The sequence below is a fragment of the Aegilops tauschii genome, chromosome 7 (genome assembly GCF_002575655.3).
Source record: "Aegilops tauschii subsp. strangulata cultivar AL8/78 chromosome 7, Aet v6.0, whole genome shotgun sequence".
Lineage (NCBI taxonomy): Eukaryota > Viridiplantae > Streptophyta > Magnoliopsida > Poales > Poaceae > Aegilops > Aegilops tauschii.
Window position 1 is genome coordinate 156,559,892 of NC_053041.3, and position 18,095 is coordinate 156,577,986.

At 44.7% G+C, this 18,095-nt stretch overlaps 1 protein-coding gene across 1 annotated transcript; it reads right to left on the reverse strand.

Annotated features, from left to right (window-relative positions):
- Nucleotides 1–16,249: 16,249 nt before the first annotated feature.
- LOC109760630 (protein FAR1-RELATED SEQUENCE 5-like) lies at nt 16,250–17,180 on the reverse strand. Its single transcript, XM_020319443.1, has 3 exons — nt 17,128–17,180; nt 16,653–17,035; nt 16,250–16,530 (listed from the first exon to the last, which is right to left on the reverse strand). The coding sequence occupies exons 1-3, from the start codon at nt 17,178–17,180 to the stop codon at nt 16,250–16,252; spliced, it is 717 nt and encodes a 238-aa protein (XP_020175032.1).
- Nucleotides 17,181–18,095: the final 915 nt, after the last annotated feature.

Sequence of the window (18,095 nt, forward strand, 5' to 3'; positions counted from 1 at the left end):
GAGAAAGTTTGTTTAGCTTCCTCTGGAATCATCCCAAGTCAGTCATGCATACGTGCGAAGTATTCTTTGGTCTGGAGACTTGCAACCTTCATTCTATATGAACCCCTAGCACACCAAGCCACTGATTGATTTGTTCAAGGAAAAGAAGTTCTTAAGTGCTATTCCTTAAGGACCCAAAGGTACATGCGCATGACTTCGCTCTCCGCAATGATGGTTCCTAATCAGTACTCGGTAGTGTTTTATTCTAAGACTACTATGTGGTCATGCTTGTCTGGGACAGCGTGTTCACATGTTGTAGCAGAACCAGCTCATGTTTTGGAGCTTGCTATCGTAGTTCATCCCCTGAGAATCTCGCAACGTCATCTCGTCGATTTGTGTTGCAAACTTTCATTTTTCCTTCTAGACTTGATGAGTCTGGAATATCCTGACACCAACCAGATCTGAATCTCGGGCAGATATGATGGTTGGAACATTTTCCAAGAATTATAATATTGGTCTCTCGATAACCGGTAAAGTGGATGTCGTGGCCAACACACCCAGCCGGAAGACCTATTATGGTAGTATCTTGATTGAGTAAGTTGGCCACCTCCCCATAAGGATTTCTTAGGATTTATTCCACTAGTTATTCCTTATGGATTCCTGCGCACCCGAAGTCCGACCTACTACTTGATGTTCAAGATACCAAACCACATCTAATGGGTTACGCTAGCACATCAAGGGGAACATTAGAAGTGGAGTGCTAAATGTCTCTCGGTCGATCATCCAGATTTTGCTCCCTTGGCTTCGCTAAGGTGAAATCTGAGAAAGTGTTGTCCTCCTTTGCACCTGCATCCTCCATCACCGTTCATCATGGTAGTATGTTGTGTTGGCAGGATCCTCGGCACGGATGTTGGTAAAACCTTGATGAATATGGAAATGCTCAAGTTCTGGAGAGCTTACTCAGACACTAGGTTATATCCCCGGTATCAACGGGAATGTGCCTTCCGCTTGCCGAGTTGCTCCATAACCATAGTTTCCTTTCCGATCTGAGTATGCCATTTCTCTGAACTCCTTCAAATGATCGTTTGCGATTTTCCTTGGTCTGGTATAAAGAGTTTCAATGATCTATGTATCAAAAGTAATTCTTTTTTCCACTTAAGGGAATATTTCTACGAGCCACCTTCCCTAAGGTGCCCCGTTATGGAGTCATGGCAATTATCTCCTCGCTACTTTGAAACCATGAACCATCTTATTCAGCGTGGAATTGTGTTTATCAACTTGAATCTTCGTTCTCTGTTTCACTTCATCCCTCTCTCGATGTATGTGTTGAGTCTCAGCTCAAGAGATACTCAACGTCGCATTCCGTGAGTTGATCGTGAGTTGCTCGATCTTTAAGGAGATTGATTTCTATAGAGTTTCCCTTGTCGTCATCGTGTCGGATGAAGATCTCGAAAGCAAAGACGTCAACGTTAATGGAAGCAACGGATCAACATCTTCGCGAAGAGCAATTGGATCATGAAGATCATGTTAGCTTGTGTCCCCTCTGTCTTCTTACCTCACGTCTTGAATCTCGGGACGAGATTCTTGTTTAGTGGGGGTGAGCTGTCACAGCCCCAGATCAGCCCTTGTTTGACTTTTGCTTGTTCCTCATGTCATCATGTTTAATTTTCAAAGAAACTTGAAATGGGGATGTTGAAACCCTAGCACCAAATGCATTCAACTAGGTTCAAGTAAACAATATTTTCAATGAACCCAAATGCCTTTAGAAAAGTTCATGATTTTTGTTAAAGGTGAAAACCTCTGCCAAAAATGATGCACCTATTTCTAGGCCATCCTGGATTTTTGAATTAAATCTTATTGTATTTGACTTTTGGGCATTTAAATGCTATAAATAATTTAAATGTTCAAATAATGTTGGAACTATTTTTGGGCCAGTGAAATAATTCAGCAAGTGTCCATGAATATTTTCAGGATATTCGGAAATGCCTTGGTATTTTTCCTAAGCTCAAAACAGAGGCAAATAATTAGAAAACAAAAACAAATTAGAAAACAGAAGAGAGAGAGAACCTTACCTGGGCCTTACCTGCAGCCCAAGTGGCTAGGCCAGCCCACCTCCTCGGCTCCTGTCGCCTTCCTCCTCCTGCCAGTAGGAGCAGGGGCGCGTGGTCGCCGCGCGCGCGCGCCAGCTCCTGCTTCCACCGCGACGCCCGGCTCTTCTGAGGGCGCCACGGAGACGCCCAGAGACCCCTCTCTCCTCTCCCTCACTCGCTGCTCTCTCCCGACCTCTTCCCCCTCCTCTGCTCCCTCTTCCTCTCTGCCCGAGCGGAGCTCGCCGACGCCGATCGCCGTACCCGCGGCCACCGCCACCACCTCGCCTAGCTAGGATGCCCAGTAGCTCCGCCACCTCACGCTACGCCTCTCCACCGAAAGAAGCCACTCCGGACGCCCTGCAACGACCGCATCGTCATCGTCTTCGAGCTTCGGCCACCGGCAACCCCACCGTCGATTCGACGCCGTCCGTGCCTCCCCGAGCTCGCCGAGAATCTCTTCGTGACCGCGGTGAGCCCCCGGTCATTTCCCCCTAACCTTGTCCCCGTTGGGTTGCCGTAGCACCATTCCCCACGAGCACCGAAGCTCGCCGCCGCCATTGCCAACGAGCTCTGTGCTCCTGAGCTTGGCCGCTCGCCCGAGCATCACCAGCGTGCTCGCCGCGCCCCTGTGAACCTGAAGCCCCCACGGGTTCGCCCTGCCGTGCCCTGTAGCGCAATCTCCGCCGTTGCCCGAGCTCCGGCCGCCGCGGTCGAGCTCCTCGCCATCGCCTCCGGCCACCCCAGGCCCGACTGGCGCCACCGCCCGACGCGCACTGGTCTGGGCTCTCGAACGAGCCCAGCCACGCTGCGAACGGGGCACCACAGCCCGCGCCCGAGTGCCCCGCCGCGTCTGCTGCCGCCGGTGGCTAAACGCCGGCGTTTTAACCCCGGTTGACCAGGGGGTTTGACCTCCCCTCTGTCACTGACGCGTGGGCCAACCCCACTGACACTTTTAGTTAGTATTAGTTTAACACTAATTAACTTAAGTTTAAACACACAGCCACTGACGTGTGGATCCATGGACTAATTAGCTTAGATTAACTTTTAGTTAGTGCTAATTAACCCTCTTAGTTGACTGAGTCACTGACCAGCGGACCCCACTGGTCAGGTTTGACCTGACCGGGTTAGTTGACCTGCTGACGTCAGGCTGACGCAGTAAAGCATTATCTGGATTTAAGTTTATTCAGGAAATTCCAGAAAATAGTATAAACTTCTAAAAATCATATAAAATCAACCGTAGCTCAGAATGAAATAATTTATATATGAAAAATTATCAGAAAATGCAATCTATCCATCTGTATCATTTTCATGCATGTCGAACTAAGTTTTACCTGCTGTATAGGTGAAAACATGATAATGCACTATTTGAATTCATAGTTTGAATTTGAATTTGAACAATCAACCCAAACCTTTCTGTTGCTAGTTGCATTAGGCCAAATCACGTCATATTGCCATGTCATAATCATGCATCATAATTGCTGCATTGCATTGATTGTGTTCTTCCTTGTTTGCCGGTAACCGTCCCCTCTCAGTAGACGATGTTCCGATGACGTGATCGATGACACCGATGAAGAACTATAATATTTTCAGAAGTGCCAGGCAAGCAAAACCCCCTTGTTCATTCCGATACAATCCCACTCTCTCGCTCCTGCTCTCTTCTACTGCATTAGGACAACATCGATTCAACTGTTACATGCTGCGGTAGTTGAACCCCTTTCCTCTGCATGACCTGTCATTGCCACAGTAAATAGATGAAACCCACTAGCATGAGTAGGAGTTGTTTGAGCCCTGATGTGCCTACTCATTCATGCTTGTTTGTCATGCCTGCTACTGCTTAGAGTTGAGTCGGGTCTGATTCGTCGGGGGTGAATTGGAATGGTGATGAACATGTCCTACTGTGTGTGAGCTAAGTGTGTGAACACGATTTGGTAAAGGTAGCGGTGAGAGGCCATGTAGGAGTACATGGTGGGTTGTCTCATTGAAGCCGTCCTCAGGAACTGAGTTCTGTGTTTGTGATCCATGATACAGTTACTACCACGCATTGGGCCCGAAACCAATGGACCCTCTCGGCTTCTTAATCACCCTTGTCCTCTATCCAGGAGTTGCAAGTAGTTTCTGGTGTTTGTAGTAAGCTGGAGGCCGTGGACAGCGCTGACCAAGGGGTGGGCTGTGATGCGGTAGGCTCGTGGCCCGGTGTACCGGGCGCCCGTTTGGTGTCTCGGGAACCCTGCACACATCGTTCGGGGCCGTATGTGGAAACCTCGGCCGGAATCCCTGCGGATGGAACCTGAATAGGCAATAAACCTGGACTAGAGACTTGAGTGTTTAGGTAGGCTGTGGCCGACTCCCTCGCCAGGCTTCCGCTTGAAGGTTGCCGAGGTACACGACGTGTACATGGTGGTAAGTGGCGAGAGCGTGTGTGACGAAGTACACCCCTCCAGGGTTAATATGATCTATTCGAATAGTCGTGTCCGCGGAAATGGACTTCTGGGTTGCCTATAACAGTTCATAGACAAGCGAAAGTGGATACTTTAAAATGCGCAAGATAAGCGTGAGTGCCATGGATGGCGTTCTCGTAGGGAGACGGGAGCGGATCCATAGTGGTGTATTGATATGGTGATTATGTGGACTCGTGTGCGCCACCTCAAAGAGTTACTTGCAGTCATAGTTTAGGATAGCCACCGAGTCAAAGTTGGCTTGCTGCAGTCAAACTCCACCACCCCCCCCCCCTTTGTTGTTACCGATGCATATGTAGCTAGTTCTGATGTAAGTCTTGCTGGGTACATTTGTACTCACGTTTACCTATTTTATGTTTTGCAGAGAGACGCCAGTCTCGCTAGTAGTTCCGTGTTGACTTCGACGTTTAGCTTGATACCTCAGCTACGATCTTGTGCCCTCGGCAGAATCTAGTAAATAGTCAGGCTTCTCAGCCTTTTTCGTTTGTAGATGTCTGTACTCAGACATGTTAAGCTTCCGCATGTGCTTTGACTTGTATGCTCTGAATGTTGGGTCATGAGACCCATGTTTGTAATATCTGGCTCTTCGGAGCCTAATGAATAAATACTCTGAGTCGTAGAGTCTTGTTGTGATGCCATGTTGTATCTGCACATATCAAGCATATTGTGTGTATGATTGAAATGCTTGGTATGTGTGGGATCCGACAATCTAGTTGTCTATCCTTAGCAGCCTCTCTTATGGGGAAATGTAGTCTAGTGCCTCCTTGAGCCATAGTAGTCCGCTACAGCCCGGTTCACCGGAGTCCTGCTAGCCCAGCACTACTACTCTGGACACTTGACTGGCCGGCATGTGTTTCATATCGTTCCTGTGTCTGTCCCTTCGGGGAAATGTCACGCGGTGACATCCGGAGTCCTGCCTAGCCTGCTACAGCCCGGGTTCCCGGAGTCCTGTTAGCCCAGTGCTACAGCCCGGATTCGCACGCTGCTGACCGACACGTTCGATGTTGATTCATGTATGCCTGTCCCCATACGTTAGTGCCGCTTTGGGTTCACGACTAGCCATGTCGGCCCGGGTTCTCTGTCATATGGATGCTAGCGACATTGTCATATACGTGAGCCAAAAGGCGCAAACGGTCCCGGGCCATGATAAGGCGACACCGTGGGAGTACCGTGCGTGAGGCCGCAAAGTGATATGAGGTGTTACAGGCTAGATCGGTGTGACTTGGATTCGGGGTCCTGATACTGAGACCAGCGCCGAGACTAGCGGAGCCGGTGTAGAACCGAAAGCACAGAGGCATCGGCTTCCTAACAAGCTCAGGACTACTAGACTGGTGGTCACGGAGGTGGACGACGGCAATTTTGAGCCAAAAGCGCCACAGGAAGCGCGCGCGTGCTACGGCAATCAAATAGGCTGCATCGTACGGACAACCGCCACCATCAGTGATGAGAAAAAACAGAAGATAGATAATATGAGTACCTCCCTCCTAAATAAGTTTCACCAGATATTCTTGTTCCCGGGTCGGAATGAAAAGGATTATAAAGATCCAGATAAGGAACCGGCAATGAAGAAGATAAACAAACACGCCATGACCAAGTTTTGCGACGTATTGGCCGCCTAGAAAACAAGGGTGAAAGCAAGGATCATCGACAAGAAGGAACCCTACTCCGAGATTGTAAAGGATAATCCGACAATCACGGAAGAGCAGTTTCAAATATTCAAGGCGGCTTGTGAGGCCGAAGCTGCCAAAAAAAGTCTAAGTACATGAAGGGGCTTCAACAGAGGAACATTGGGAGCCACCACCTCGGAAGCCGTGGTTACGGCGGGAAGAGGTCCAAATGGGCCAAGGAGGACGCGGAAGCCGTGAGTCTGGGCATCCCAGACCCCTTGGCGGAGTTCACCGTCCCGCAGGAGCGTGACGTCCTCAGGGCCCGGCACCGTTGGGACCCAGTGAAGAAGGTTTTCGAGACGAACGCGGTCACGACGGAGTTCATCAGACTGCTAGTAATTCTAGTCTTTGTTCAATTCGACTGCACGTTAGTCATATTTGTAAACGATCCTTGTCCCTTTTGCAGAGAGAGGAGCACAGGATTGCGGCCGGAAGCGACTCGCCGTCTGAGGCGTTGGCGAGGCCCAAGTGGGACACTCCATTCAACCGGGCGTTGAACATATTGAAACGACTCCCGGTGGATACTCGGCCGTCGTATGGACGCGTGCACGGTGTCGGAGACGGCACCACGCGGAAGAAGTACTAATGTGAGACCAAGGAGGAGAGAAAAGAAAGACGGAGGTTAACCGAAGAAAACATCGACAAGACGGTTGAGATTGCAGTTGAGAAGAAATCATCTCAGATAGTCGCAATAGCGGTAGCTGCCACAAAACAGATGGTTGTAGATATGTCCACTTCCTTGGTTCCGGTCGTTTTCAATTGGACCAGGCAAAATCCAGAAAAAAATGCAGCGGAATTTCCCCTTGCAAACTTCTTGGGGAGCAGCTCGACTAGCGTTGCACCAGCACCTGCAGCTGCACCTGCTCCCGCACCGGACATGCTCGGCGATGCTTCGTCTTTGGCTGAGCTCGACGCCCTCACGGTATTTGTCACACTGGCCACTTCAATAAATGTATAATATCCCGTTTTCATTGCCTTTCGGATGTCTCATGTCGCAGACTTTTCTTTGCAGGCCGACGAAACCCCGTGCACCATATTGTACACCATCGGCGACCAGAAGGTGGACGTGGGGAAGGCGACGATAATGAAGCCGAAGGAACCATTGTTCCACAGCCGGCGGATCCCCCCGAATGTCTTCAAGGTTTCCGTGGCCAGTGTCAAACCGGGCCACGAGAATTTGCCTCCTCTGGTACTAGGGGGGATGACGACGAGACCCCGCGGAGGCTTGGTGATTGTTGCAATGGGTGGGTCCTGTTGTGGCCAAAGAGTCTGCTTCGTCTGCAGGCGGCCGGGAGCACACCCACGAGCACGCAGCCTCAGCAAGGTATGAACATCAACACCCCACCTACCCAATTAGCGTTGGGTGTCGGGTTGGGTCATAGCGGACGGTGTAAGGAAGAGGCTCCATTAGTCGCTGATGATGTCGCTATGGATGAGGATGAGGATGACGATGGCACTCAACAGTATGTCGATACTGGCGCCTACTCAGGGTTTGAGAATCATGAGTCGGTGCCTCAATTGCCGCCTCCGGAGGCTCAACGTATTATAGACGACCTTCCGGCAAAGCCTAGGAAGAGAGCGAGGAAAGGCAAGAAAGCTGATTCTATGATCCAGCCGCCTCAGCAACCTCGGGTTCAAGACCGTATAGATATCACCGGTGCGGATAGATTGCATATCCCCGGTCAACCAATCCTACCTGCAGCAGCGCTAAAGGCCAGATTCGGCGATCTAAGGAGTCTTCATGACGATGTGCTGCCGATAGAGATAGGCCTCATCGCCTCGAAAGATCCAGGATACCCACTCTACGTGGTTAACGTTCCGCGGCAATTGTCGTACGTCGACTTCTTCCCCGCGGATAAGTTCTTCCTTCGATTCGATTACATATTCGACAGGTTTCATGTGAAGAAGCTGGATTTTACGTTTGTCCGCCTTTATGCCTTGCACATGAACTACATCATCGGGGTTGAGCAGATACCTTATATCTGTGTCGCTGACCCGTACTTCATGCACGAGAGCTTCTTGGGAGTCTGCGCAAAGCACCATGAATATGCGACACAGATATCTCGTGCCTTATCATCCCCTGTAAGTCATCCGCGCAGATATCCTTCCTTCGATTTCAATCATTCATTTGCACGATGGAGGCTAATTAATTTGAGGTGCACTTATTTTGCGCAGCGGCGGGCGCGCCGTCCTCATCATCCTCTACCCCCGATACTCCCACACTCTTTACTTGGACTCGTCGAAGAACATTAGCAAAAAGGATTACACCCACATCAAGGATGTTCTCGACAGTGCTATCTATCACTACGACGCACGAGGTGGAGAGGTCAAGGACAAGAAGAGAAGGGACGGCAGACCCGCCTTCGGCCATAAGACCGACTTCTGTTGCATCCAACAACCGAGTGATTCTCTTAATGATGGATTCTATGTCCTACACCACATGCTGGAGTACAGATGGGATAACCAGAACCTTCGCATGTCAGCTAAATCCGGCGATGCCCATATTCTGCAACGGGCAAAGAACGTAGGAGATATCGAGGATCATCGACTTTGAGCTGAGTTCTATCACATCCAGCGCGAACTTGCCCAAATCATCATGAAGGAGGTCGTCGGAAAAACAGGGATGTTCTACGAAGAAGGACAAATGTCGCGGGAAGACGTCCGAACACGGGTAGCCTCTCAGCATCTCGACCTGAAGCCTTTCACTAGGCTCGGGGACTATCTCCCTGACTTGGATGGATGGCACGACATGTTGGAGTGATTGTCGATATATGACAATGTGTCCGTTTAGTCCATACTTTCTGTATGATGAAACTTTGAGTTATGCACGACGAAACTTTATTTGTGATGTAATTAAACCGTCCTCCTCGACTAGCGACGATCACTCTAGTTAGGGCATTTTGGGTACGATCAACTTTGTTATTTATGCTTATGATATTTTACTTCTATTTTTGCCAAGTCTATCTCTTTCTGTTGCTCAACTATATATGTTGCATATCATTGACTCATGTGACGATGCAGGTGCATAGATCATCGATGGCGAAGAAGTGCTACGCCAGGAGTATAAATACGACGAGTGGCCGGAGTGTCAGGCCCAGGTGTACCGGTTTCCGGTTTCCGAGCGACAGACAGTAGTTAGTTTAGGTTCACGCTAATGCGAGAGAGGGATACGAACTCATCTACTGCATAGTTCCGCTCTCACTCAAAGTGATAGCTCTTCTCGCGTATATCATTGTTTAGATGGATGACGATGTAGTTGCAAGTAATCGAGACTTGTATCGCTATTTTCGAGATGATGACGAGATACCACTTTGTGTTGGATGATGATTATGATAAGATTATTTGTATGTATATGCTATGATTACATTTGTGGCCTCGCAGCCATTTGTATGTGTATCATGATGACATTTGTATCTGCTAAAGATTCTTGTATAAAGCCTGTTCAAATACAAAACAAATATGCAGAAAAAAACAAAAACTACTAAAATTAGCAGTAGCGAGTGGAGAAAGTTAGCAGTAGCGCGTCCAGCCCAAGCACGCTAGAGCTATTAACAGTAGCGAGCTTGCACGAAGCATGCTGCTGCTACACTTGGATACCAGCAGCGCGGGCCCCCACGCGCTGCTGCTAAGTGTTAGCTGTAGCGCCTTATTAGTAGCGCCGGTCCCCACGCTACTAATGTACCTAAAACCCGCGCTGCTGCTAGGCTTTTCCCTAGTAGTGCTACAAGATGGTATTTTTCGCTTGATCTGATTTTTTCTTTGTGTTTTCTATTTTTTTTGTATAATTCCATACTAGTCTGAACTTCTAGTATTTTAGGAATGCACTTATTTTGTTTTATTGAAGTGTACTGCACTTTGTACTTATATCTTGTTTCTATTTTTTTGCTTGTGTGCATGGAGCTCATGTTTTATTTTGCATGGTTACAATATGTGAACTGCTTACGTACTAGATGAGAAGTAATAGTTTCCACAATTTTCCCCGCTTGTACGTTTTGTACTACATGCATGTAGTCTCAAGAACTTCATAATAGTTGTAAGCGTACTTCTTGTTTGCAAGTTTCGCACTGTACATTAGATTGCATTTAATCTGTACTGCTTTTTTGCAGAAAATTCCCCAACGAGCTATTAGGTATCTCCGGCTCAAGAAGAAGGGAATTCTCCAAGTTGTTCTTGGTAATGGACACCTTAAACCAACCAAGTACCGTGTAGGCGTTGATGGGCGGCTGTGTCTGCAGAAAGGGTGGAAGGAATTTGTCATTGATGGTGGCCTGAAGTCTGAGCAAGTTGTTGTCCTCAACTTCTTTGAACTCGAGGATCATACGGTTAGAATCACGTTTGACATGATTGGTTAAGGTTATGAGGTTGATTTGTAATAAGTACTTTTGCGTGTCGAACACTTCATCTTTTTGATGTGTTTTGTAATAAGCACTTTCGTGATCTGAACCGCTTCAATTATTATTCCGAACTTCGTGCTGCAGTGAGCTAACTGCATTTTTTACATCGTTTTTGGATCAAAATATGTCAAAGTTTTACTCTAGACTGCTATATATATGGTATACTATATACACCATTTGTCTTTAGATGGTTTAGTTGAATAACTCATAGTCAGTGGGAAATTTGTGTTTACACAAAATTTAAACTGATACATAAGCCACATAGATAAGCAAACTGCTATGCATATGATTAATTTATTGAAGTTCATCTATTTGGTCGTTAACCTGCTACTTCTCCGCGGTGGCTGGAGCGTGTCTAATGTTGCACTTTCTTTTGTTTTCCGTGGCGGTGTTGCTGGTTCTTGTCTCTGCACCGTTGTGTTTGTAGTCCCTCGTGTGCTGGTTGATGGTGGCTTTTGTTTTTGAGTGCTGTGAACTGCATCCTTCTTTGCTCCCCGCGTGCTTGTTGATGGTTGCTTTCGTTTTCCAGTGATGTGAACTGCATCCTTCTTTGCTCCATGCGTGCTGGTTGAGGGCTGCTTTTGATTTTGACTGCTGTGAACTGCATCCTTCTTTGCTCCCCGCGTGCTAGTTGATGGCTGCTTTCGTTTTCCAGTGCTGTGAACTGCATCATTCTTTGCTCCCCGCGTGCTGGTTGATGGCTGCTTTTGTTTTTGAGTGCTGTGAACTGCATCCTTTCGTGCTCCTACCTTGTTTTTTGAAAGTGGTGTCGTTCTCGGTTGTTTCTGTACAGCAGCACTCCCTTGTGGTGGTCTTGTTGGCATTGTTTCTTCATGTTCTTCGTCCTCTTCACTCTCTTCTTCCTCCTCTTCTTGCTCTTCCTCATCTTCATCATATGTTTCTTCATAAGCCACTGCTTCTTCAGTTTCTTCATGTTCTTCATCCTCTTCACTCTCTTCTTCCTCCTCTTCTTCATCTGCTTCTTCATAAACCATTTTTCTTCAGTTGTGTCGTCATCTTCTTCTTTGATTTCATCTTCCTCGTCTTCCTCATTTTCTGATCTTGTTCTTTTGGGGCAGGTTCTTGAATTGTGTCTCTTCCTCTTATTGCAGATTCTACAACGTCTCGGTTTCATCCATTTCTTAGTGTTGTGAGTGGAATTTCTGTTTGGTTGTGCATCGGCATGTCCTCTTTTTTCTTGTTGATGTATTTTTGTACATGTCCTGGAATTGTGGCCGCTGATTTCATTACATGTCTTGCACCTTCTTATTCCCAGTGGGTGACCACCACTGTCCAGCTTAGGCTGTGGCTTACTATTTTTGTCATCATTTTTCTCCTTGCATGCAACCTTTTTCTGGGTTGCGTCGCCCCCTTTCTTCCTTCCTCTTGTGTTGGAAACAAGAGGTGGAAGAATTGTTTCTTTTATGATAGCACCAGTTCCACTGTGTTCGATATTTTCTACTTGCTCGGCATTATTGTCATGCTGGGATTTCTCTGCTTGCTTTAGTTTTGCTGCTTCTTCTTCTTCTTCGTCGAGCACATCAACTTCCTCGATCAGTGCCCTCATACCAGATAACGCTCTGTGGCACCCAGCGTCGGACCTTGTCGCTCTGTTTGCAAGGTCCATTGCTGTTTCTGTCAGCAATTTTCTACGGCAAAAAAGCGAGGTTCCATCTGGTGCTGTTTGTTCATAGTCTCTTCTGTCAAACGTTGCATTTGATCTTGCATTACGGGTGTATCTTTTCATGATGTACACCTCAGGAATCTTGAGTACTCTCAAATGAGAAAGCATGCATAACACATGGACGCAAAAGAGCCCCGCGGACAACACATGATTTCTTTGTTTTGTAAGTGAACTGCATGAAATTAATAAACACATATTTTTTTCGTTATTTGTTCATTTTAAAGAAGTGAACTTCATTTGGTTTTGTGAATTAGTCATGCATGTGGACTTTTAAAGTCCAGTAAGTGAGCTTTCGTGCATGACTATCAGAAAATAGAATCTATTATATACTTAAAACAAGAGACAAATAAGCTATCACGTTTATCCACATATGCTAATATTTTTTGCACCGTTTGATCTGAGTAATAATGGCTAAGATTAAAAGTTTTTATGTAACATGCTAATATGTATTTACCTACTTATTTGGACTAGCACGTTGTCACGTCTATGCATATGCATGTATGGTACATGTAAAAAAAACACAATCTGAAACACGTACAGGAAGGGAAGCACCGGTTGAGAAAAGCAATCAAACACACGGACTGTGCTTTCCTTATAGAAAAGCTATGGACTCTGCCTTTAAAAGGGAAAAGGCCGACGTAAAAAAGAAACTCCAAAAGCTTCTGAACGTAACAAGGTTGAGGCTGAAGCGACCTATGGTCATACAACTCTTGTGCATTGCCAGGACCGGTCAACTACTTGGATTTTTTTTTAAAAAAACATTAATTTTTATTGAGGAAAAAATGCATTAATTAGTTCATGTACTAATTGGAGATGGTATCCGAGAGCAAATGTAATAGGATTTTGGGCTGGAGTGAGTTGCACTTCGTATACAAGCCCAGCGTTTTCGTGCCAAAACTGGAAAACTGAAAACACATTATTTATTGTGAAGTATAGACAAAATAAACTATCTTACGAAAATCATTCTAAGTCTAGACAAAGAGAACTAAATTTTGTCGTCTGAATACATCACATAGGAAATAATAATTAAACAATTTTTTCCATAATCTTTTAATATAACTCTATTTTAGGTATGAAAGTGATTCCTCTTTTTTAAGGAAAAGGCGATAGGAATTACTCATTAAAAATAACAGCACAAATTTTAGTATGGACGTTTCAGCCATTAGTCTTACTCTTCTAATTTGGTTAAACTAAAAATTAAAAATAATTTAAATCTATTTTAGGTATGAAATTTGAAATGAGAGATAAAGTAATATTACGAATTTTATTTCTACACATAGTATATAAATCTAGCTATCTATGTATTATATAATTAAAACAGAAGGAAAGTAATAGCTCGGATTTAAATGAATATTAGTGTAGGCATCACAATTACATCACGATTACACGTGATAGAGAAACCCACGAGGCTACGATTGCACATACACAACAACATGTACGTGACGTATGAAAAAAAATGTACGCCGTTATTAGCAGCCAATCGGATCCTCCTATAAAAAAAAGGCAATCGGAATCCCCAAGAAAATATTCCAAATAGGAACCAATGCAACTTGAGTCCTCCTGTAAAAAAGGCAATCAGATTCCACATCGAAGAAAAGTCAATATGGAAAGATGTATTCCTACCCTATACGGAGTAGGAACCAACCAATCCGACTATAGCTAATAATTTGGGTCGGTCCTTGGCAAAATAACTACCGCAGCAGGAGAAAAAAAAATCAATTACCCGCATGTTGTTCGGTCACAAGATACGGTATAGATGTGCGTTGGCTATTGGGCGAAGAGAACACTTAAGCGTTTGCTTGGGCATTTGAGTGTACGCGGGAAACTCAAAATCGCTCAAAAAAACGTGAGGAACTAAAAAAACGAATGTATGGGAGCTTATATAGTAGAAATGACTTTATGGAAATGAACTAATATAAATCAACAAAAGGCGAATAAGCCGTGTAATTTAAGTGGGCTATAATGAGATCAAATGTAGCACAAATACTTAAGAGCATTCCTATAAATATTTAGAGGGGTCCAGTAAAAGTAATAACATTTTATTATTTATAAATTATTTAAATTATAATATGATTTGCAATTTTATATACCAACGCAAATCTATAAAAAATTGCCAAAGTTATGCATCAAAATTTAAAAACAACGAATGTAACAAGATATAGGGAATAGTGGTGGCGCCACATACAAACTATGGGGTCAGTTGAATGCCATAGCTTTTGCGGAAAATAACCTAAAATTGTTGTAAGAAAAATATCACACAAAATTAACAATGACCTAGAGGTTCTTCTGGCTGGCTTCACCACTGATACGAAACCTAAATTCATTTTAGGTAAATACAAATCAAAGTCACCACCTAAGGAGCACAAGTATTCAACCACATTTATTAACTAGCACCACCATTTTTATAGGTTGGATCATAATTAACTATAGCAGTTTAAATTTAATAATAAAAAAATGTGATAGTATACCCCAGTGTCCAAGTCGAAGCACAACATACTGATCAGAAAGCACACATCTTAGAAGAAATTCGGAAAGCACGACGTTCACACACAACTCATTATACCGCCGACATCACCACCAATATTGGCAGGTATGAGTTGGGCATACATGCCGCTTGAATTGTCCTTTTTGTAATTCAGAGTAGATTTTTTTAAGAAAATTGGGCGAGCGTATGAATGACGTGAACGCGAAAAAATTATTAAGCTATGGAGTGAACCCGAGAAAGTCCTTAATCTATGAACGCACAAATACCAATATACAATGATGACCAATCATATCAATGTGAACAAGCATGCAGGCTTATGTTTTGTAGACAAGATATTGCAAACCGGTAAAGAAACGGTCAACATGATTAAGCTATGAAGGAACTGAATGAGAAAAAATCTTTAAGCACAAATACCAATATACAGAGGTCAGTGGTCATGTTGATGAGCATGTGTGGATGCATTTGTAGGTAGTCAAGAAAGTCAAGGCAACTAAGAATACAACCAGTGTTTAATTTGAGAAGAACAAGAGAACATTTGCTGTACATAAAAGCCATCCATCTTAAGTTCCAATTATTCGAACTCCAAAGACTTATTGGTGCAAAGATACATAACAAGGGATGAGGAGAGGATCAAAGATAGGAAACATGAAGATTGGTACAGAAGTCTATATATTATATTGTGTCTGTCTTCTGAGCTCACATACCAAGGAATTTTATCTACAAACTACACTGCACTCAATAATCCGACCATCTTTCATCGGTACTTGCCTTTTCACTGTAATCTAATGATATGAAACATAAATAGTGGAAAAGTAAATTAGATAATACTCCACTTCCTCACTGCAAAATAAAGTTGGCAAAGAAAAATAATCCCAAATATACCAATATGTAGTTAATCTAGCCGCGTAAATGCGCGGGTGACTCCGCTAGTTTTTTGTGATAGGAGTCTCACCTGTGTGTGTCCAGAGTTTGCACTCACATTCGTAGACACCTTTCTGTTCATCGGCGACCACTTGGAAATTATGCCTTGCCCAGTCAAATGCATCCGATCTGTTGTAGTGGTGTACGAGATACTTTGTCGGGTTCTCAGGGCACCGTTCTGCTCTGAATGCAGTGCTACGGTAGAGTGTTTCTTTGAAATTTGCAAACACTGCCCTTGTATACACTTTTGATAGCTGAACTTCGAACCCAAACTGGGTTGTTGTCTTTACCTTTGAGAGCATGATCAAAAATGCACTTTTATGAACCAGAGAAATGGAAAAATTCTTTGTTTTTGTTGATATATTTTTAGCAGTTTTTGATTGACATTTTGTTTACCTCATTTGCTACTATCTCTGCGTGCTCGACGACCTTCCTAGTCTGAATGCACTTGTGCACCTGCTGAGCAAACAAATGGAGATCATGCTTCTCTTTGACAAAGTTTTTCTTCAGTATGCGGTTCATGCTCTCGCTTCTCTGTGTGGAAGTCATCCGAGCACATAAAATTTCCTTGTATTAAGCCGAGATCCACTCGTGCCTGTCATCCCACAGCGAAATCATCACTTCATCGTCTTGCAAGTTGTATCTCTGAATGAGGTCCTTCCATGCTCGTTCAAATTCTGACGGCATTAGTGGGTGGTTCAGCACCGCATTGAGGTCATCCTTGAGTTTCTCGTGCGCCTTATACAACAAGGCGAGGTGGTCTTTGTACTTCTTCATGATATGCCACCGACACAACTTATGTAGAGTATTTTGGAGGATAGTTTTTAATGCTGCCTTCATCAAAGAACACTGGTCTGAGAAGGCACAAACAGTGTTTTTTATTAAGTTGTTTGTGTGTGTGTAAGATATACGGAAGAAATATAAGTGCACCAAATGAACATAAGTATGCAGTTGTTTGTTTGTTTGTTTTTTGTACCTGTGAGCATGCAGATTGGCGGCTTGTTGTTTATACACCTCAGAAATATTTTGAAAACCCACTCGAACGATGGTATTGTTTCGTCTCGCACGAGGGCAACAGCAAATATGGTGCTCTGTAGATGATGGTTCACTCCCACGAAGACTCCCAGTGGCATGTGGAATTTGTTAGTTTTATACGTCGTGTCAAATGTAACGCAGTCTCCAAAATCTTCATACGATCCTTTGCAACTTGCATTGGCCCAAAAGACGTTTGTTACACGGTTATCTGCATCAACGTCATAATCATAGAAAAACTCTGGGTTTATCTTCTGCATATACTCGAAGAAATCCAGAAGTTTCTTGACGTCATCTTGGGACTCTTCTCTGGCAAACTTTTGTTTCCTGCATTTTCAAACGCAATGCAAACTCATCTCATCAAACATGAAATAATTACCGACAGGATGCTCAAGCGATATGGTTTGTGATGTGCTTACTTGTTTACCCAGTCGCGGCTAGTATGTCCCATGTACTGCAGACCACCGGACATACGCGACAGCGTTGACATCATCTGAGCGTGTGTGTGGTTGTCCAGTTGCATGTCTTTCACTAACTGGTCTATCAAAGGATCGTCTTTTTTGTGCAATCGCATGTGCAAAAGCATCCCAGGGCTTTCCAGCATCTTGTGATTGTGGCTGAGTTCAACCATTTCTATCACAAATTTCCCATCCTTCCTATTTTTCACTCTAATCTTTGCCTTGCAGTCAATTCTTTTTTATGTCTTCTGACGTTTCCGGTGATAATCTGACACGGTCTGCTTGTGCGTCCCTTCTCTTGAGCAGACAATGTAGGCATTTGTCCTGTGTTTTGCCCTCTTGCGTATGCCAAACCCTGCACATCTTGCATAATTATTGTAAAAGTCCCATGCCTTGTCGTACGTGGTGAACTTCATTCCAGCGGCAGGTATGAGGTTGAGCGGCATGTTTTTATCCTGCATTAAGTGCAATGCTCCATGAGATAATTTGTTCTGTTCTGTTTTTTAAATACGAGGAGTGCATACGAGTTTAATAAAGCTTCGCAATGTTCCTAAGTTTTCAGAAGAATCCAATGTATTAGATGCTAGGTCAAACCTCACAAGAAATATCAGTGTGCACTGCAATGTTATCTGAATGGACTGCAACTATTATTATTATTTTTCAGAACATAAGCTTACATGAGTGTAGAGTCGTTCACCCGATGGTGTTTGCAGCTCGCCGGGTTGTATTGGACATGGCGGGGTTATAGCAGATCTATGTAGTTGAGGATCTCGTGGCGGCAATAGTGAGGAGGATTTGTACCTGCTGTTGACTTTTGACCGAGGCACCGTTGGTGGTCGCAGTGTCGAAGTTGATGCAGCAGCTCTGCTTGGAGCTCTGTTTTTCAGTGCAGCAGGTGGACGCTGAGCTCTGTTTTGGGGTGCAGCAGG

Bases quoted from the DNA above. Each gene is read 5' to 3' on its own strand.
- LOC109760630 (XM_020319443.1), bottom strand. From the start codon at position 17,180: ATGTCCGGTGGTCTGCAGTACATGGGACATACTAGCCGCGACTGGGTA. The intron at 17,036-17,127 runs GTAAGCACATCA...TTGAAAATGCAG, and splicing joins AGCCGCGACTGGGTAAACAA to GAAACAAAAGTTTGCCAGAG. The intron at 16,531-16,652 runs GTACAAAAAACA...GTGCCTTCTCAG, and splicing joins GCCAATCTGCATGCTCACAG to ACCAGTGTTCTTTGATGAAG.